This window comes from Gastrolobium bilobum, unplaced genomic scaffold (assembly GCF_033153095.1).
Source record: "Gastrolobium bilobum isolate Gb01-03AN ecotype WA unplaced genomic scaffold, APGP_CSIRO_Gbil_v1 utg12942, whole genome shotgun sequence".
Taxonomy (NCBI): domain Eukaryota; kingdom Viridiplantae; phylum Streptophyta; class Magnoliopsida; order Fabales; family Fabaceae; genus Gastrolobium; species Gastrolobium bilobum.
The window spans coordinates 230,024-250,385 of record NW_026897875.1 but is presented as its reverse complement, the minus strand read 5'-3'; the positions used below and the strand labels follow the sequence as shown (position 1 = coordinate 250,385).

The window sequence follows — 20,362 nt, the reverse complement described above, 5'->3', positions numbered from 1 at the left end:
GGTTTAATTTAAGGATTTAAATGCCAAAATTAGATTCAGTGAGTGATTTCGAGTATTTTGACTGTAATCATGACTAGGTTATGAACAATGCGTTCTGCCGGAGAATTTGCAGTCTTGTGAATTAACCGGTAGTGCTTAAATGAGCAAAATGATTTTTGTGACATAATTTGACAATTCTGACGCCAAATATGAGTTCAGAACGAAAAATTGTATAGTCTGGCACTTTCCGTGAAAATCTCATGAATAGTGTTTCTACCGGGTATTTTGTACTGCTGTTTAAGCAACCGATAGAGTCCAGAAGCAAATATTTGATAAAACAAGAATAAGAAAGTCCAATATATGCCAAGCAAGTCAAAATAGGCCCAAGAATGATAAGTTCATAAGTTTTAAGTTTATAAGTAAACGAAGTACAGTTAGTGATTCGCAGTGCATTTCGTAAAAAACGGTGCAGAAACCATATTGTGAATTTGGAATATTATTCCTTAGAAAATAAAAATTAATGTAAATGACTTTAGAAAAATAAAAATATGTCTGTAGCTTTGAGTTAGTTCTGGGTCAGTTTAAGTTAAAATGCGCGAAAGAAAAACATCTGTTAAAAGGTCACATGTGTCTATATAGCCTTGTCACTTAAGTGAATCACTATTCACACAACAAAAACTCTCTCTTCTCTCTCTTCATGCCCGAGGTTCACCTTGGAAGGGGAAGGTTAGGGTTTCTTCTTTCTTCCTTTGATTTCCACTCATTGTGTCTCCAAAAAGCTTGATGCCACACATGAAAATCATAGGAGAAAGTCCAATGAATCCATTCCACCAATTAGTTTGAGCTATCATTGCTTGTGTGAGAAGATATTCCCTTCCCCCTTTTGCGTTGCACTATTCATCAAGAAGGTAAAATAGAGCTTTTGATGGAGATTCTCTTAGTGAATGTCTTATAGGTTTTGGATAGGTGATTAGAGGTAACAAAACTCTAATCCTATGGTTTTATTCTTGTGATTTATGTTTTGAAATTATGATCATGATTGGGTGAGAAATAAAGTAGTTAAAATTTGAAATTTGATGATGTATTATGGATGTGTTGGATATAGGAATGGAAAACAAGCATTGGTATGTATGTAAAAAAAATTGGTATGTATGTAAAAAAAATTGAAAAAAAATCATATGCCTTTTCTCTTTATGTTTCGGCCATATAGGGTTATGAAGGGTTTATTGTGCAAAAAATTTAATTATATGGATTGTGAAGGTGGTATGTATGTATAAGTTGCAAAAAATTAAGTGAATAAAATAAATTGAATAAGAAAGAAAACCTTGGAAATCATTGTATGGATTTCAGCCCTTTAGGTGATTTAGGATGGTTTAAGGGTAAATTAAGTTACATTGTACTTTGATAAAATGTGGAGGTTCCAATGCATTGTTGAGTTGAAGAAGATAAATAGTTTGGAAAAATGATGAAAAACACCTTGGTCTCCTTGTATACATGCACGGCCTTGAGAGAGAGGATAGGCCAAAAGAAGTGTTTAAAAATTGCTATATGGAACTTAGGAAGCAAGTGAGGCTCTAGGAACTATTGGTTTTGTTAAATTAACCCAACGAAATTCCTAGCCTTCCTAGTTTTGGTTTCGGCCATTTAAGGTCTTTGGGGGCTAGGGAACAATAAAAATTGTAATAAACGTCTAATAAGAGGATGTATAGAATTATGGGTTTTGACTTGTGTATTGGCATAAGATTGGCAAAAATATAAAGAAATGAATATAAGCGATAAAATGTATGCCTTATGGAAAATCTAGGCATGATATCATTTTATTGATTTGTATTTTGGATTTTTTCTCTAGGTGTTCCTAGGGACTGAAAAGGATCAGAATCTCTTGAAGATATATAAGTAACTTGTGCCACAAGTAAACAGATTGAAAAAGCTTCAAGAGGTAAGCTCTATGTTTAAGGAGTCTTTTCCTGCTTGAGTGCTCCACAATGGTTAGGGAACTATGGTTGGACTTTATGACTGTTGTTTGATACTTTGTATAGATGCATTCATATAGAGTTATTTGATAACATGATATGACTTGTTCTGATATGATCTCTGTATTGACGTATGGTACACTGATGTCTTCTTGGGGTTTCCCTGAGATTGACGAGGTACACCTCTGACATGTTCTGGCTCCGCTTGGGGTCCTCCCTTGGGAACACGTGCGTTAATTTCCGCTTGGGATCCTCCCTTGGGAATAACAGTGCACGCCTCTGATATGATATGGATATATGCTTTGTTCTGTTTTGATATTTGTTATATGTGCATTGTATACTCTGTATCTGACTTTCATGCAGGAGTGAGCCAGGGGTATGGAGAATTCTCTATAAACCTGGAGCTTATTGAGATTTGTAATCTCACCCCTCTTTGGGGACATATTTTCAGGTGCCCAGGTTCCCGGTGAGTCCTCACTAGGCAAGGACGCGACCCATGGCTGAGACGTTGGGACGGATCAGTCTTTTGAGTAGTTGTAGGCTACTAACCTTTTGAAGTGCATTTATGTTATTTTGTATTTCCGCATTTTGATGGATCATGATATTGATCCTTTATTTTGTATATGGCTTGTATATGTTTTGTACATGTCTGTCAGTTTGATGCATGTACATTTGGGTATTCAGGCACATTATATGATGATGTATTATTCAGTTTATGATTTCGTGATTGGATTGCATGCTGATTAGGTATAGTGGCACGCAGTCATATTATGCATGCGCCCATGGATGGATATCTGATTATATTTGGATGTCTAGTACCTCTGAATTGATATGCTGTCTAAACTGTCTATCAGGAACTCTTGTGAGTGGGATTGGAAAATCCTCAGTTGTCCGATTTACAGAGGTTACTCTGTCCGATTTTCGTCTCCGCCGAATAAAAGTTAAACTAGAAAAAGAAAAAGTTAGCTCGTATTTTCGTAAATTAAGTCTTCTGCTGTTTCTGTTTGTATCATATACATATTAATTGAACCGGCTCGAGACGGGGATGTTACATACGTAGTTTTTCATTTTGCGGGTCTGCCTAGCGTACAAATGTCTTCAATGGTCTGTGGAATATTCTCAGAACACATGGTGTTACACCTTTAACTCACCAAGTTCTCAGGACATATATCACCTATATCATATGGCTGTATGGGATACACTTTCAAAGAGGAGATAAAGCCTTGAGATAAACAAAAATATGCATGGTCAAGATTGTTATAATTTCATTTGGCAAATGAGGAAAATTTAATTTAATTTAATTCTTGTATTGAACCATACAAAATCTGAATATCTATTTTGATAATTGGAAGACTAATTAGAATCCTTGGGTATATGACTAAATGAGAAAATGTCTTGACTCATGAATGCTCTTTACATAGAGAACAATCTGGTAAAGAAGTTCCCTGTTTTGGACTTCTCTAGACATGCTACATGAACATATCTTCCAAACTTGTCCACTTGCCTTGCCTCTCCCTTGGTGTCCTTTTTGCACACCTTACACGTTTTGTCAACCCACCCCTCTTCAACATATGCCCCGTCCACTGCTCAATGGAAAAAGAATGTTTCAGCTCAATTACTAAGCAAAATTGGAAATTAAAGTTCATCTTCTATTATTAGCAGAAGAAAAACATTTTCTATAGAATTTCATTAGCAAAAGAAGAAAATAAAAAATGTTGGCTATTCAATAAGAGAGACTAATCAAGGAACAGAGACAGACTAGTGTCTCATTCATTTGAAAGCTAAAAATAAATTTTTGTACCTTCAACATAAGATTTGAAAAAATCCTTGTATGTCCCACCAATTTTCCTTCTAAGAGCTCCATACTGCATTTTAAAAATATAAAATTTAGTTAGCAGGATCATAAATAATAAATAAAGATGCAGAAAATTTTACTATTTTATGCAAACAAGATGACTTGGAAGAGTAAGATAATACCTGTTCCTTGCTCATCTTGTCTCCAGACCTTGTGGCTTGTCTAGCATCTTGTAGAAGCTGAGCATCCTCTGCAGATCTCACTTGAGAAAAATCAAGAGCTTCGGTTATACTGCTAAACAAAGATTGTTTTTCCTTATTTTCTTCTTCGTTCTCTTGTTTGGCCGAAACTGAGAATTTTATGCTTCTGTTGAGCCTGCTGCGATTAGTAATGTTGTGTACAAGTCCTGACTTTGAAGAGAAACTGCTATAAGGAGAGGTCAACGGCAGAGTCCCAAGTCCCATTTTAGCTTCTCTCGGTACTCAGAACCCTGGTTCTGAACTCTGTACCTTATGTTTTTATATATATATGAGCCTATGAGTGCACTTCATTTTAGATTTTGAGCCACGAAATTTTAGCCACATGAGGTTGTCAATTTGTCCCAAGCTCTGCTACCACTCACAAAATATGGTGGTTAACAGTGGACTATGTGGCACCATGGGGAACTCTTAAAATGAGAGGATCTCTCTTCTCTTCCCGCTTTATGTCGCGTGACTCATGTTCATCATTAACTAAAATATCTTGGATAAATAACATATGGTATACTAATATTTGTATGCCATTTTATTTTATGAATTTCAACAATTATTATATATCTCCACAAGATCTAATTTTTCTATATAAAAATTTTAATGTAAAAAAATTATGTAAACGAGTAATAATGCAAAAAATCATTTCTCGTATATTTTTTATTATTTAAGGCTTCCCTCTAGTACGGTCATAAATAAATAGTGTAAAGTATATTCACATTTTTGCTAGTATATGATGCATTTTTTTAGAGGCAGATTACGGCACGCTACAACACAGGGCGCGAGTAATTAACTTCTATACCACACAAATACTTTATTAACGATCTTCCTTTCCGCCGAAACATAAATGCGACCAACAACTAAATGATAATACTTCAGTTGTTGCCAGAGAATTAAATAGATAGAATGGAAATATGTATTCGATACTTTCCATTACAGTCTTTAAGAGAGATTTAAAACTTTAATTACAGGACTCACCCTCAATCGAATTAGTCACGAAAATGAACTAATTAGAACATCTCAGAAAAAAAAAATATGGCCAACATTTGTTCGGATGCACGATTCTGTTTGTTGACCACCATTATATAATAGTGATACTCTTCATTCCCTTAAAATTACTTTACGTGTAAATAGGCTATGTACTGGGTGGAGGATCTATTTCTTGCAGATGATCTTTGTTTTTAGATTTATAAAATCTACATTAAAAAAAAAAAAAAAAAGTTTATAATCATTCAAGTGTCTCCTACAGTTTCAAAAATATACAACAGGGAATTGTAACATCTATATAAGCCTTATGCTATGAATTCAAGCATGCTATATAAATTAAGTTACATTTTAATGGTAGAGTCATTCATACAGTCTCGTTCACAAAAGCCTTTGTAAACTGCACAATGCTCTGCCATTAAAGCCTACATCTCTACATGAAAAACATAAAAAAGAAGAAAGGAAGGTAATCCACTTGTTAAATATTCTACACAATATAAACCATGCCAACCTCCAAAAGAGAAACTGGGGGAACCTTAAGCGCCACATCTGGGCCTCGACAATTCCTTCTCAAGAAATTGTAGCCATAGTTAAGGGCCAATTTCTTCACCAGAGATGAACCTTGCTTTGCTCTAACATGAGAATGTCCAAGAATGAATGCAGTCCCAGCTTCTTGAGCAGCGTAAAGATCTTCCAACTCTTCCTGCATTTGGACACCTACCTCAGACTTTGTGTCACTTTCAGGCTCATCATCAATGGCAAACCTCACTCTTTTCTCAGTCACAGCCATTGGTTCCATTTCAATAACATCCATCACGCTTTGTACAGTGGAGAACTCAACAGATACCCTTGCTGGCTGCACACTCTCCTCAATCTCATATCCTGGATGGCTGGAGAAACCAGTTGTTCCAATTACAGTTAATCTACGACTTGATGATTCATTAGAGTGCGAAGTATCATCCTCAATACTCATGTTGCTCCCCCTAGTCCGATACCAATCATATTGGATGAAATCAGCAAGCCTCTCTACCAGTTCAGATTCAAAGGAATCAACATCCTGATGAACATCGCGGTATCCATATCTGACTATACACCTGTAGGACCGATGAGCCGCAGGTCCTACACGGCCTACAAGGTACCTCTCAGCAATAGGGACATGAGGGACTGGCACTGATTTTACACATACAAAAACAAGGATGCGGTGATATGCAGGGAGGTTGGTGACAAAGCGGGAGAAGTTTGCAGGGATGCCAGTGGTGAGATCGGTGAATACTAGGCCTATTCCGGGGACTCTAGCAATTCCCAAGCTTGGACCTAAGGCTAGAAGCCATTCTAGTGAGACCTTGTTGTGAAGGTCATATTCATATTTCTTGATGGTTGCATAGTGCCAAATGAACATTATAATCATAAGGAAGAGGGCCAGGAGGATAGGGAACCAAGCACCCTCACGAAACTTTATCAGTGAAGCTGAGAAATAAAGCAGTTCAATAGAGCCAAAAAACAATAGGAAACAAAGGGCTATAATAGGGGGTTTATGCCAACAAAGTATAATCACTAAGGAAGTGAGGCATGTTGTCACCAGCATCACGGTCATCACTGCTAACCCTGCAGCAAATAAAGATAGATTTTTATGTCATTCAAATGAACACCAATATTCCATCTCAGAAATTAATATTGTTAAGTATCTTCGACTCACCTAACTGAAGCTTATATTAAGAAAGTGAATGTTAACAGTCAAAAATATGTAGGGTAGTCCCAAAGGATCTAGGTAAGACTCACAATATTGTTAAACAATAAGGCAAAAACCATGATCCAGTTAATCATGCATAAATGTGTAACTTTACCTGCTGCATTTCCCATGTGTTTCGTGTCCCTAAATCCAATGGTCACAGCAATACAAAGGATCATGAGTATCCAATTAATTTCAGGGATGTAGACCTGACCATGTATCTTGTCTGATGTATGAACAACCTTAACTCTTGGGAAGCAACCTAGAGATAGGCTCTGGTTTATGATAGAAAATGTCCCGCTGATGATTGCTTGGCTCCCCACGACAGAAGCTAGAATAGCTAAGATGATCACTGGCCACCTCACATTTTCTGCAGCCAAGAACTAACATCATGTTTTCTATAATTTGCTATTATATGAGGCAAGAAGAATCATATATTTTCAGGAAACTACAAAGGCATTTCAGATAAGTTCACATTTACTACAACGTTGCAAGGGAAAAATTTCCATCTTGTTATTTATGTGGCTTCCTTCTAATTTTAATGCTTATAGAATAGTTAGGAATTGCCTATAAAAAGTGAGCCGGGACATTGAATACCTGGAACTGAGACATAGAAACTGATTTGGAGATCGGAATTATGATGTTGTGACAAGAAAGCAGCTTGACCCATATATCCCAATATAAGGGCAGGATATACTAGAGAGGTGAATGCAATCTGCATGCACATGACAAATTGTTAAGAAGACCTTTCCCATTTAAATGACCTTTCCGCGGGTTCATAAAAGCCTGCCAGTATTCCAGAACAAAAGTAGGGAAAAGAAAATGTGAAAACATTATAAACCAACCTGAATGGCCACATATGAGAAATGGCCAAGATCAGCAAACATAGCTTCTGAGCCTGCTCACAAGGTCAACACATAAGAAGTCTGTCATCTGGTAAACTACATTATATTGAAACAACTATAGACGTTTTACAATGCTCCATGTGTTACTCGAATCTATTGAGGGCATAATCTCTTGCTTGGTCATATTGAAAGTAAATTAAATTTGTTCTTTTATGTAAATAACACGGTGCTGTCTAATATTTTAAAGAGAACAATGATAAAGGAGCAGTCCAGAATTTATTCAAAAGTAAATGTGCACACAGAACTTAATCTATGCCCTAATTAAATCATAGTTTTGACCCTGAGGTTGCTCAAATGATGCCTCAAATCTATTATTCTTACCGCATAAAACTGCACGACATATGTATATGGATTTAATGAATATGTAGTACAGCACAATAATTAGTTTTAAGATTTAACCATATATATGAATTTTCCACCATTACCTGTTATGCAAAGTAATATTCCACCCAAAGACATCCATCCGCTTATCCTTGTCTTCTTCAAGAACTTGAACATATAATACGGTGAAAGAGCTTTATATACATGTGGATTAAATTTGAATATATTATATAAACCAAGTGTGCTGATGCACAGTAGCCATGCCAGAACAACTGGTGCAAAAAGGAATCCCACCCGATGCGTTCCGTAGTGTTGGAGTGCAAACAAACAGACCAGTATGAAGCAAGTGATGGGAATCACAGCATCTGCAAACACATATCAATAGGTTCAAATACAGAAACAAGGAAGAAATCTCTCAAATTAACCATTTCCACTAATATAATAAGCTATGAATAAACTCTTTCATCGTTGTACTCTAAGCTGACCCGGCTTTAAATTTTTTTCCAGTTATTTTCATGTGACAGTTAAACAAACTTCTTTGCCATTTAATTAGAAGATATCTATACAGCTTAATCCTACTGAGTACTGACATATTATATTGAGTTATAGAGAATGCCATAAGTGAAACTTACACTGGTGGTGTTTCTTGGACATAGATACCTCGAGACCAGACACTGCCGAGAAAACTACATACATGAATGGAAGACTAGTCAACGAATTGATAAGAAATTATATTTAAAAGCATGGTTAATATAACTATAAGGAGGAATCTTACCAGAAATGGCTGGGGTAAGTAGTCCATCCCCAATTACCATACAAGTGCCAAGAAGAACCACAATTAGCAGAGCTGTATGCAAGGCCTTATATTTCTCAAGCAGCATCTTCACTCTTGAAGTATTTTTCTCTGGAGGCTCCTCCATCTTATATGTAGAAAGCGCTTCATCAGCATGTTGTCGATTTGGTAGAAGACTAACTTTAGCATGCCTACAAATCAAGGAATATAGAGCAAATGTACCGCCTGCAGAAACATACATGAAAATCATCAACATAAGAAGTAGCATATTGGCTTCCTTCATTTGTTCAAATGCTTACCTTCTCCATTATCATCGGCACGAAGAACCACAAACACGTATTTGAATAGCGGCACCAATGTCAGAGTCCAGAAGACAAAAGAAAGAGCACCAAAAATCTCTTCATTGGTCTCTGAATGTTCAATATCTTCTGCAAATGTGCTCGTGTAAACATACAATGGTGAAATGCTCAAGTCCCCATATACCACACCAAGGCTTTGGTAGGCTAAGAGCAGAATAGTCTTCCAAGAATCCTTCTGAAATGCAATTTAGCAACTTTACTCTATAAGCATTCATTTTATTTCAAAAGCATTCTGAACTAAAATTTTATACCCCACCAACCACTTTTCAGCCAATGAAGAAACCCACATGGGCACCACCATTAGGAAGTTGAAATCTATACAAAAAAGAGATTTTCAAGTTTTCTTTTGCCTGAGCTTTCCAAGTTAATGTACTAACCTTTGAGGTGTCCCTACACTTCCTGGATTCAAGATCCATTTGCCTTAATCCTCAATGTTCTTCACACAAAGGGTATCAGCTTGAGGACGCTATCAGCTGCGGATCTGCACTAAGCAACAGCACCCGCTATGGTGCACAAACCGAAGGAACAAGCACTCTCTAACACAAGGGAAAAAAAGAAATCTCAGACCAACAATTGCTTGCAACTACTCTTCCTGTCTATTACTAAGGAAAACATTCACTCACTTTCGGATAAACTCACATGACATCCATATCTCTGTCAAACGTTCTTGAAAAGTGAGCACAATTTTATTTTATTTATCTCAAAAGCTAAGGAGAAAAGAAGAAAACCAAAATACCAATATTCTCAAAGTGACACTTTTTATATTCATAAAGAAAAAAGGCGTGTATAGTGCTGAAGAAAAAGTAAAGAGAGATTAAAAAAAAAAAACTATAAAACAGGGAGGAGTGGAGAAAGGAATCCACAAGTTGTTAATCTGATAAAGAAAGAAACTAGTGCATCTCATCCATACTATAATCATTCCAAAAAAAAAAAAAACAGTTGTGCACCTTATTTTATCTTTTGGCTGTTTTTCTTTTTTCTTTCAAATTTTAATGATATTTTTTTTGTCCTTGTTTTAAATCATGGAGAGTTAAAGAAGAAAACAAACACCTTACTGTTTGTTAGAGAAAAAAGAACCACTCTGGTGGGACTTCGGAGTTAGGACAATGATGAAACGACAGAACCGAATGTGACATTGCATGAAGAAAAAAATGAGAATACAATGTGGCAACTGTACCCATGATGTTGACAGAAGGCAATAATCACGTGATTCAGAGACAGTTACAAAATCACTGATTAGTGATTACTATCCCCCACCCAAAATAAGGCCAATTTCAAGGATTAGTGATCATTTTTATTTTCTCTTCTCCCTCACATACTTTTAGGGGGCATTCGGTGACTTTTTGATCCTTATAATCTTTTATTAATAATTAATTACTAAATTGACTTTTATTATAAACTATTTCAAAAATTTAACCTCCTCTAGAAACATAACAACAATCTGCCCCTGTTTGACCGTTGACCGCCAAGCCTACCCGGGTACACCCCTCCCTACCCGGGTAGACAAAAAATACCCGGGTAGAGAGGGGTGTACCCGGGTATTGTTCTTGGCACCTGAAAAATTGTTTGAATTATTTACCCGGGTACGAAGGGGTGTACCCGGGTAAATCATCATAGAAAAAAACTCAAAACAAAATTTTATTTACAACTTATAAGAAAAAGAAAAGAAAAATATCTAATGTTTTCTCAATTTACAATGGGTTACTGAACTAAAAAAAATAAAAAAACTTTTTCATCTACTGGTCAAACCGAAAGTTCCAATAAAGTGGAAGTGTCCCTTCTGTGTTCAGTCAACGTTATCTTCTCCCCCTTCATCTCATCATCTTCATGCTGCTGCATTATCTTGATGGTTCTCAATTGTTCTTGTTTTACAAAAGAACCCAACAAATGCCTCGATAAGGGTGTTGAAGCAACCAAACCCTCGTCGTCTTGTTTGGCAACCACACAAGCACTTTTCGCTCAACTTTTCAAAGAACCCTTTATGCCCAACCTCTGGGGGAGTGGACATTTTTCAGGTGCCAAGAAATTTACCCGGGTACACCCCTTTGTACCCGGGTAAATAATTCAAACAATTTTTCAGGTGCCAAGAACAATACCCGGGTACACCCCTCTCTACCGGGTATTTTTTGTCTACCCGGGTAGGGAGGGGTGTACCCGGGTAGGCTTGGTGGTCAACGGTCAAACAAGGACAGATTGGTGTTATGTTTTTAAAAGGAGTTAAATTTTTGAAATAGTTTATAATAAAGGTCAATTTAGTAATTAATTATTAATAAATGATTATAAGGGTCAAAAAGCCGGCATTTGGTACGTGGGATTTTTTAAGATTTTTAAAAAACTAAATTTTTCTAAATTTTAAATTTAGAAATATTATCATAAACTGAATGTAAAAATTATATTTTTAAAAATTAAGATTTCTGGCTAAAAAAAAATTTCTTCTATCAAACACCTCCTTAATATTATTTCTACTCTACTCTACCTTTTGGAACAGTCGGCAAAGTGTCACTGTTAGAAAAAAAAAAAAACATCAAAATATCACGCCAACGGTAAATTTTGCCAAAATACCACGTGGCATGTTTTCGCTACACTGTGTAGCGAAATATGTGTGCTAATAATTCGCTACACGGTGTAGCGAAATAGGAAAAATTTCACTACATTGTGTAGCGAAATTCTCTCTGTTTGACACGTGGCATTTTTGGTTCTGACATGGCATATTTCACTACACCGTGTAGCGAATTATTTGCACACATATTTCCATACACAGTGTAGCGAAATATGTCACGTGACATTTTGACAAAATTTACTATTATTATGACATTTTGGTATTTTTTTTTTTTTTTTGCCAAGAGTGGCCCTTTGGCCACTGTTCTCTCCCTTTTTGGTTTGTTTGTCATTTTATTTATTTTATGCATAAACAAAAACAACCCGATTTTCAAAGTTCCCACCGACCTACTTTTCTGAAATTCTTTGTTTCTCTATGGTCTGCTACTAGTGAAAGCTGCCAAGCCAAACAAGAGAATGAAAAGTTGAAAACCCCATCTTATTCAATTAAAGAGTTAGGATTAGGACAAAGTTGGCTAACAATAAATAAATAGAGTAAAATTTCTGTCTAAGAAAGCACTAGAAGCCTAGACATAGAGGTAAATAAATGTAAATGAGAAGATTATATTGAGAAAATGATCATGGAATGGACCATGTTGTTGCTGCAGCGTGTAGGACTACCTAAACAACATAGGCATGTGGATCACTATAAATGCCGTTTGAAAAGCCCGTGAAACCTGAAAACGTGAACATGGTTCTCTACACTTGCTCCATCACCACCGAGCCCCAGCTTTTATGACGACATTAATGCCGCCCAGCTTTTACCGTTCCATACTCTTTATGAGTCACTTTTTTTTTATCAACCACGTTCGTTTGAGCTTGAAGATGGTGACTTTCTATCTCCCATAGTGCAAGTGCTTTCATTCATGATGATTAATGAAGCATCTAGCTAGCATCATCACAAAAAATGGTAAGCTTATGCTCATCAAAATCATCGCCTCCCTCAACACGTTTTTGTGAATGAAAGCCATCAAAAGTAGGCAGCATGTGCCACGTGGAGATAGATCCACGTGGAAAATATATAATTGAACTAACTTTTCTTATTTGATGCCGGCACTTAAAGCTAACAGAGTAAAACACAAACATAGATGATAGATCCAAATTTGCACAAACCTTTTTTTTTTTTTTTTTTTTTTTAAGGTTGAGGGATAGAACAATGGTAAAGCCAGTTTCATGTTGTAGATTAAACGAACATAGTGGAGGTCGAGGCTGTCAGATTTTTGTACCCACCGACAGTAGCGAATATCGCTAAATAAAGAAAGGGAGGGAAAACAAAAATTACTATATTTTCATGATTGTAGAGAACAGAGTAGAATCACGTTAGGATACTTAAAAATGTCAAATTTTGACACGTTTTAATATTTAAATAATATTTTTTATATATATAATATAATATATAAAATAATTAATTTTAAAAAATATTATATTTTGATACATTTTGATATTAAATAATATTTTTAATATATATAATATAATTTATATTTAATAATAAAATTGTTTATAATAAGTCATTAACTAATCAAATATTTAAATTCTGTAACATAAGTATAAAGTAAAAGTAATTTTTTATAACTTATTAATTTTTTATGTCAAATTTCATAATAGAAAAAAATTAACTTATAAACTAATTTTTTAATTTTAGTTAATAAAAAGAAATTTAGACCTTAAAAAAAATGTCGGCGGCATGTCAGAGCGTTGATTGTGTGTCGAAAAAAGTTGACCACGTGTTGAAAGCACGAGTCGGATAATTGACTGTGTGTTTTAAAAAATTGACTACATGTCAGATATATCAAAATATATCGGAGTGTGCCAATGTCTCACACGAGTCCAACAAGCAAATTTTTTTATGAAAAAGCGTGTGCATGCTCTCTAGAATATTCATTCCTGTTGGTAATATTGCACAATGCACACCACGTAACGTTTTGTAACACGATGATACTGGCTGGATACAACTTGTGAAATATTATATTGGTTTAACGTAATTATTTAAAAACTCATTAAAATAATGGAAAATATATATGTTTTATTTCTAGCAAAAGGAAACATCAATTTAATTACATATCATGCCAACAAGCAAAATGGTGGATCGGAATAGTGATAAAATTATTCTTTCATGATCGAAAAGCATAAGTTCAAATTTAAGAAATAACTTCTTTACAATTATGTAAAGGTAAAGTTGCGTACAAGGATTACAGGTGGCAAAGTGGACAACCCGCCTTCCCCACCTCGTTTTGTAGATGGGTTGAAAAACTCAGTCCGCCCGACCCCGTTTAACGAATGAGGCACATTGGCCCGCCGAGCCGAATCTGTTTTGCTGGCTCTAACAAGGATTACTCTCATCCCACACTCGCTGGTCGAGTTTAATGGGAAGTATTTTTTTATCATCCCAATAATGAAACAATAAACCTAGGTTGGTCAACACACCAAACACTTAATTAATGTTTGGACATTTTTTTTAAGAATTAATTATTTTTCTAGTTTTTTATAAAATTTCTAAAGAAAAAAAGTTAACTTGAAAAAAAAAAGAGTAACCTAAACACAATTATAAGCTAAAAGTCAATCACCTTATTACAAGCTCGGCAGAGCAAATCGCCCCCCTTTAAATTTATATATTGGTTTAGTTGTGAGTTATAGTATATGTTTTTTTGTTATATAGATTATATCCATCCTCCTTCAACTTTTATATAAATCTTTAATTGTGAGTATTATCTTTTTTTTGTCAAAAAAATAATTATAACTTATAACGAATATTACATTTGTAATTTTGACTCTTCGCATTATTTTCTAACTCCATAATCGGCTGGAGATATATGCTTACATCTGAAACAACAAAACTACGAATAATTATCTAACTCCTTGTTCAGTATCATCACAAATATGAACAGAATTTTTTCCCAAATAAGGTTTAAGAATTATGAATATCAAGTTCCGATGCAAATTAAAATTAAAATATAAATATTACCAAAAAATAAAACATAAATATTGGTAGGATTTTGTTCTAAATAAATGTCCTGCAATTATTTTCTTTAAAATTAAAAGAAAAACAAAACAAAACATGATTAAGAGCAATTTAACATTGGGAGCAAATAGGCTCAATGAAAATGTCATTTTGTGTTTGGTATAATTTTAAAGGGAAAAATATGTATCATTTTAAAAGACTTAAAATTGTATCATTTTAAGTGAGAGAAAGAGATAGATAAAGAAGAGAGAGTGGATAAAAAAAATAAAGGTGTAGATCTCACCTCTTTGTGAGAGTGAAATGACATAAGTTATATCATTTAAAATCACAAACACTAAACCCTAATTTTAAATATATTAAGTTAGGCAAAATGTGAACTCATCATAAACAGCGGATGGATTCCACGTTTCATTTAGATAGGCCCTAACCCCTAACTAAGTGGGGTTGGGCCTTACATAGCATCAAGTCAAAGCTATAAAATCCATGGAACCACATAATTAGTAGATGTGAAATAAGAAGTGGACACTTTTCTATCATATAAACGTACTACTAGCTCCTAAACTAAGAGCCCGTTTGCATAATTTTTTGAAGAAGAAAAAAAAGAATTTTATATATATTATATCTTAAAGGACATTTTAAAAAGTCAGGACTATTTTGTATTTGGATATACTATCTTAAAAGTATTTCTAAATGAAAAGCAGCATTTCAATTTTTTTTATAAGTGAAGTTGACTTGTAAGGAAAAAATATATATTTTCAATTTTTTATAACTTTTTCTTTAAAAAATAATATTTAAATGCATAATAAATTGGGAAGGATTTTTTTTAAAAAATAATTTCTTTAAAAAAGATCAATCCAAACAGAAGGAAAAACACAAATGTAGCATTAGCAATAGCATTTGATAGCTCGTGAATCACAATTCAGCGTACCAGCCAGTGAAGAACAACGCTTTACTAACATTCAATTCAAAATAATATTTGGAGTAAAGTATTTTTTTTTGTTGAGCCCTTAGCAAAAATTATACGGTTGATTTTAATTTCTTAGAAAAAATTTTTTGACTTATAGTCCCTCTAAAATTTAAAATAGACTTAATTAATTAAAATTATGGTCACTCTAAAATTTAAAATAGATCTAATTAGTCAAAATCGTAGTTCCTCTAAAATTCAAAATAAGTCTAATTAGTCAAAATCATGTTTCCTCTTAAATTCAAAGAAGATCCACGTTAATCCCTCAAAAGGACTAATATGAATCTATTTTAAATTTTAAAGAGACTACACGTTAATTTTTTTTTTCTTAAGAAATTAAAATGGGTCCATAATTTTTGTTGTTAACCAAAAATACTTTACCCTAACATTTGCGCTACGATTGTTGCGGGTGTTACAGATTATCTTTAACATAAAGTTTCTATTTATTTATTTTCATTTGATTATATTTGGCGTGTTTATTTATATTTGAAGTCCATTATTATTCAATTATTTATATTAAATATTAATGATGAAGCAAAAAAAAAATTTAAAGTATACTTTCAACTATAAAGATTAATGAGGAGAATGGATTTTTTTTTCATAATACAAGTTTAGGAGAGGGATAACATACATATCATAAAACAATCTTGATGATACTTATTAAATATTAAATATATTTATTTATTTATATTATTACAATACGAGAAAAGACAATTGTTTAAAAGACTTCCTATTTAATAATCAGTTGCAATTATAACTGAGGATTAGTCTCATGTGGGAGAAAAAGAGCATGATTTTTTTATTTTTGGATTTCTCATTATATCTTTATGTAAATTGAGTATAATACCAATCACTTTATAGTGAGTTTGCTTCAATAAAACATGAGTAAAAGATAAATGTCATAAAACAATAAATTTTATAGTACTTACCAATTATTCTCAAACTTTATGTGCAATTGTAGCACTATCAACTGCTTTAGGACAACAAGAGGTCTGTAATTTTATTTTGTGTTGAGATCAGCGAAGCATGATTTAGGTAGTTTGCCTAAAGTCATAAGTTTAAATATTCATACATGGCCAATTTACCAGGGCCGAAAAATCAGAGTCATATGTATTATTTGTTGGTAATTCACAATTGATAAATAGTGAACAAAATGATATTACAACAGAAGTTTGGGCGAGATTTGAGGATCAAAATTCGTATGGACCTGGGGTCCTTGAGTCGTATTATGGACTTGGACTCTGTGATGACGTGAATTATGGACTTGGACTCGTAGGGGGCCACAGAGAGCACAACACCATATTGCTTATCTCTATTGTCTATAGTTACAAATAATAAAATGTTTTTAATGGCAAAAGGTAAACCTTCTCTTCATGTTTATCCTTTTTACATAAAAATTATATATATAAAAGAAATAAAGTTCGGTTCATATTGAACCAGATATGATTATTGTCCACTTTTTTTTTTTTTTTTTTTTTACCCAATGGTGCAGCTCAGTTGGTAATTTGGCGCTGAGTTAGTGGGGTTGGATATGTGTTTGATTCCCGCTGAATGCATTCTTGGGGAGGGGGCTGAACCTTTAGCCATCACTGCTCCCCCGCACTCCGGATTGGGGATACCGGAGGGAGCCAACTCGTCTCAAAGAGATAATTAGGGTTGGGTAACTCCAAAAAAAAAAAACAACAAAAAAAACAAAGTGTTTCTCACTTGCTCATCTTTATTTCATATCAAGTTTGGGTATCAAGTTTGGGGACACGATCAAAGTTCAAATGCCAAAATGAAACAAAAAAAGAAAAAAAAATCTTCATTATTCACTTGACAGAAATAAAATACAAAAACCATCACATCACCTCACTATATAAATAAACAAATTTCTATAAAACTAATTTACCTTGTCATCAATTTGTATGTAATTATTAACAGTAAACAACTACTGAAAAAACCCACATACCATAATACATAGTAAACTTTTCTGGAATCGTTTTTGGCATGATATACGACCAGTAAGTAGGTTGGTCTCAGAAACCATTACAGCATATAATAATCATAAGCCCATCTACAAGAAGAAATTTATGAACAGTATCACCAAATGGGAAATTGGACGTTGAAAAAAAAAATCAATAAGGGGAAGGGGAACGAACAGTACCTTATTTATATGTGATGAAACAAAAGGCCTGTCCACAGATCAATACTCACTTCAGTGACCAGCACCAGGGCTTGGAATATCACCATGTTTTCTATAGAAATCATAATCATAATCACCATAAGGTGGAGATTCATTGCCCTGACCATAGTCCATCTCTAGAGACTTATGTAATCCCGTGACTTTGACATGGCACGCAATGCCAGTTGAAGTACAACCCTCCTTGGTTCTTAATCTCCCAGTAGCTGCAATCTCATGGCACATCAAAGACAGAAGAAGAGGTAGCACAATTAGCACAAAATTGGGCTTAAATCCTTTCCTAGTCATTTTATGGTCTAAGAAAAGTGCAGAAGATCAGAGTTATAACTTTAAAAGTTGTTAAGGTCATGCCCATTTCAATAATTTATAGGCCACTATGATCATAGCATGCTTAATCTTTTTTCAAAAAGCAGGGTACGTAGTATAATTAGTTCTTCATAAAGTAGGGGGCCACAGAGAGCACAACACCATATTGCTTATCTCTATTGACTATAGTTACAAATAATAAAATGTCTTTAATGGCAAAAGGTAAACCTTCTCTTCATGTTTATCCTTTTTACATAAAAATTATATATCTAAAAGAAATAAAGTTTGGTTCATATTGAACCAGATATGATTATTGTCCACTCTTTTGACCATATATTGCATACACATCATCCTCTATGCTTCAAAATTAGCTCAATCTAATAATGAGGCTATGCGTTGATGTGTCTGGCATGATCCCTTTAAATCTAATACTTCCTACATACGTCGAAAATTCCTGTTCGATAGCTCATGTTGAAATGTTTTTTCCGCCCATGAAATCATTGCGTCATTCTTATATATAAATTTATTTTCCCCAATCTTGGAAGGGAAAAATGTTGTAAAAAATATGGATGATCTAGTTTAGTTGTAAGGCTAGTTAAATCTATTTAGATTTTTAATTTTATGATTAATTACAAACAAGGATATCATTTATAGCTAATTAATTTGCTGTTTTTCTAGACATTAAAGTTACATTGTAAATCAAGTGGTACGTATAATTATTTTATGGATTGATTTAGTAATAAGGACAATTGTGGCTAAACATATTATTAGAAATTCTAGATTTTAATTTGCCAAGGTTTGTGAATCGTGAGGATAACTCTAACTAGTAAAATTAAATAGCGTTGAACAAAAAAAAAAATTTAATCTCGAAACCTCTTTAATCTTTTCTTGATGTAGAAATATAAACTAATATATTATGTTACGTGGCATAGACAAAAAAAAAATGTTTGGTTGTTTTCCACGAAAATCAAGTTTCCTCATCAAGGCGCGTATGAGTAAAAGTGAAAAAATATAAATTTTTACGAATTTTATGTTTGGTATAAACTTAATTTTGAAATAAAACGTTCAAATATTAATTTCTTTATTTTAAACTCGCTTTTCACCAAGATATAATTCAATTGTCAAATTGAGTTAGGTGTGAGCGGACTTTAATGAAAAAAAAAAAGTGTTGAGCTCCACTCAATTGACTAGGATTCACGAAATTAAGATTCATTCACATAAGATAACGAGTTGATGACACCCGCGACACCAACATTGGACTCTTTAAAATCAAGGTTTGCCTATTGAGGATTAATTGGATCCTTTTTCTGCTCTTTTTATGCTCTAAAGACAATTTTTTTAAACCAAAATGTATATACAGCCCCGTAAGATTTGATGTAGATGTTGAGGATGATTCTTACTTTGTATCAAGATGGCGACTTATGTTCCTCTAACATAGATAAAATTAACCATAAGGATTCAAGGGGGCCGAGGAAAATGTTCTTATACTTGTAGAAGCCTTTGTAGGCCTAGAGTTAGTTTATAACTTTCTTTTGGTTAGTAGTTTGAGTTTGAGCTTATGATCAATTGTTAATGTAGCTTAGAATTTTCTAAGCCTGTTTATATTTTTTTATAACTAAGTGAATTTTAATGAGTGCTATGAAGAGAATATAGTAACAAATTTGTTAAATGTAATTTGGGGTGAATCAAGATAAATTATTTCTCCCAAATTTTTTATTATTATTTGCGATTGAGTGTGTGATTGATTGAATCCTAACAATAGATTGGATTTGTAAAAAAAAAAAAAAAACTATTCGTAATGGAGAATTTTAATTGAGTTAGTAATGAAAACTTTTATTAAAAAAAAAAAAAAAGTAATGGAGAATTTTTTTTTGGAAGGTTTGTAAAAAGCAATTGTGTAAGAATCTTTATTCGTACACGAAGTCTCATTTCTTAACTGAGCTAAAAAGCCTATCGGATATCGAAGCCGGTTAACAAAAATGAAAACTTGCATGCCTATTTTTTTAGAAGCTAATAAAGAATAGCGAATTTGATATAATTTCGAGTATTATTTTTTTTTCAAATAAAAAGATAGTATTATGACCAATGTCAAGAACTCAAGATATGTATGTGATGAATAAATTGTTTTTTGGGGTGAATTAAATTTTCAAATTCTAAAGCAAACAATTGTTTAGAGAATTTCATCTCTGAAAAAATAATTGCTTTTTATTCAACTTTTTTTTTTAGCTTAGCATTTATTAAAGTCCTCATTGCAGTAAAACAACGTA

The 20,362-nt window shown here is 33.6% G+C and overlaps 2 protein-coding genes across 2 annotated transcripts; both read right to left on the bottom strand.

Moving 5' to 3' along the window:
- Positions 1-3,229: 3,229 nt before the first annotated feature.
- LOC133311052 (uncharacterized) lies at positions 3,230-4,246 on the bottom strand. The gene is made up of 3 exons (XM_061512066.1): positions 3,930-4,246; positions 3,754-3,817; positions 3,230-3,535 (listed from the first exon to the last, which is right to left on the bottom strand). The coding sequence occupies exons 1-3, from the start codon at positions 4,209-4,211 to the stop codon at positions 3,366-3,368; spliced, it is 516 nt and encodes a 171-aa protein (XP_061368050.1). The 5' UTR covers positions 4,212-4,246; the 3' UTR covers positions 3,230-3,365.
- A 1,002-nt stretch (positions 4,247-5,248) lies between these two features.
- On the bottom strand, positions 5,249-9,599 carry LOC133311051 (potassium transporter 2). Its single transcript, XM_061512065.1, has 9 exons — positions 9,464-9,599; positions 9,027-9,261; positions 8,710-8,952; positions 8,567-8,620; positions 8,039-8,299; positions 7,554-7,606; positions 7,306-7,423; positions 6,824-7,078; positions 5,249-6,584 (listed from the first exon to the last, which is right to left on the bottom strand). Exons 1-9 carry the CDS (start codon positions 9,500-9,502, stop codon positions 5,467-5,469), a joined length of 2,376 nt encoding a protein of 791 aa, XP_061368049.1. The 5' UTR covers positions 9,503-9,599; the 3' UTR covers positions 5,249-5,466.
- Between the last annotated feature and the right edge of the window lie 10,763 nt (positions 9,600-20,362).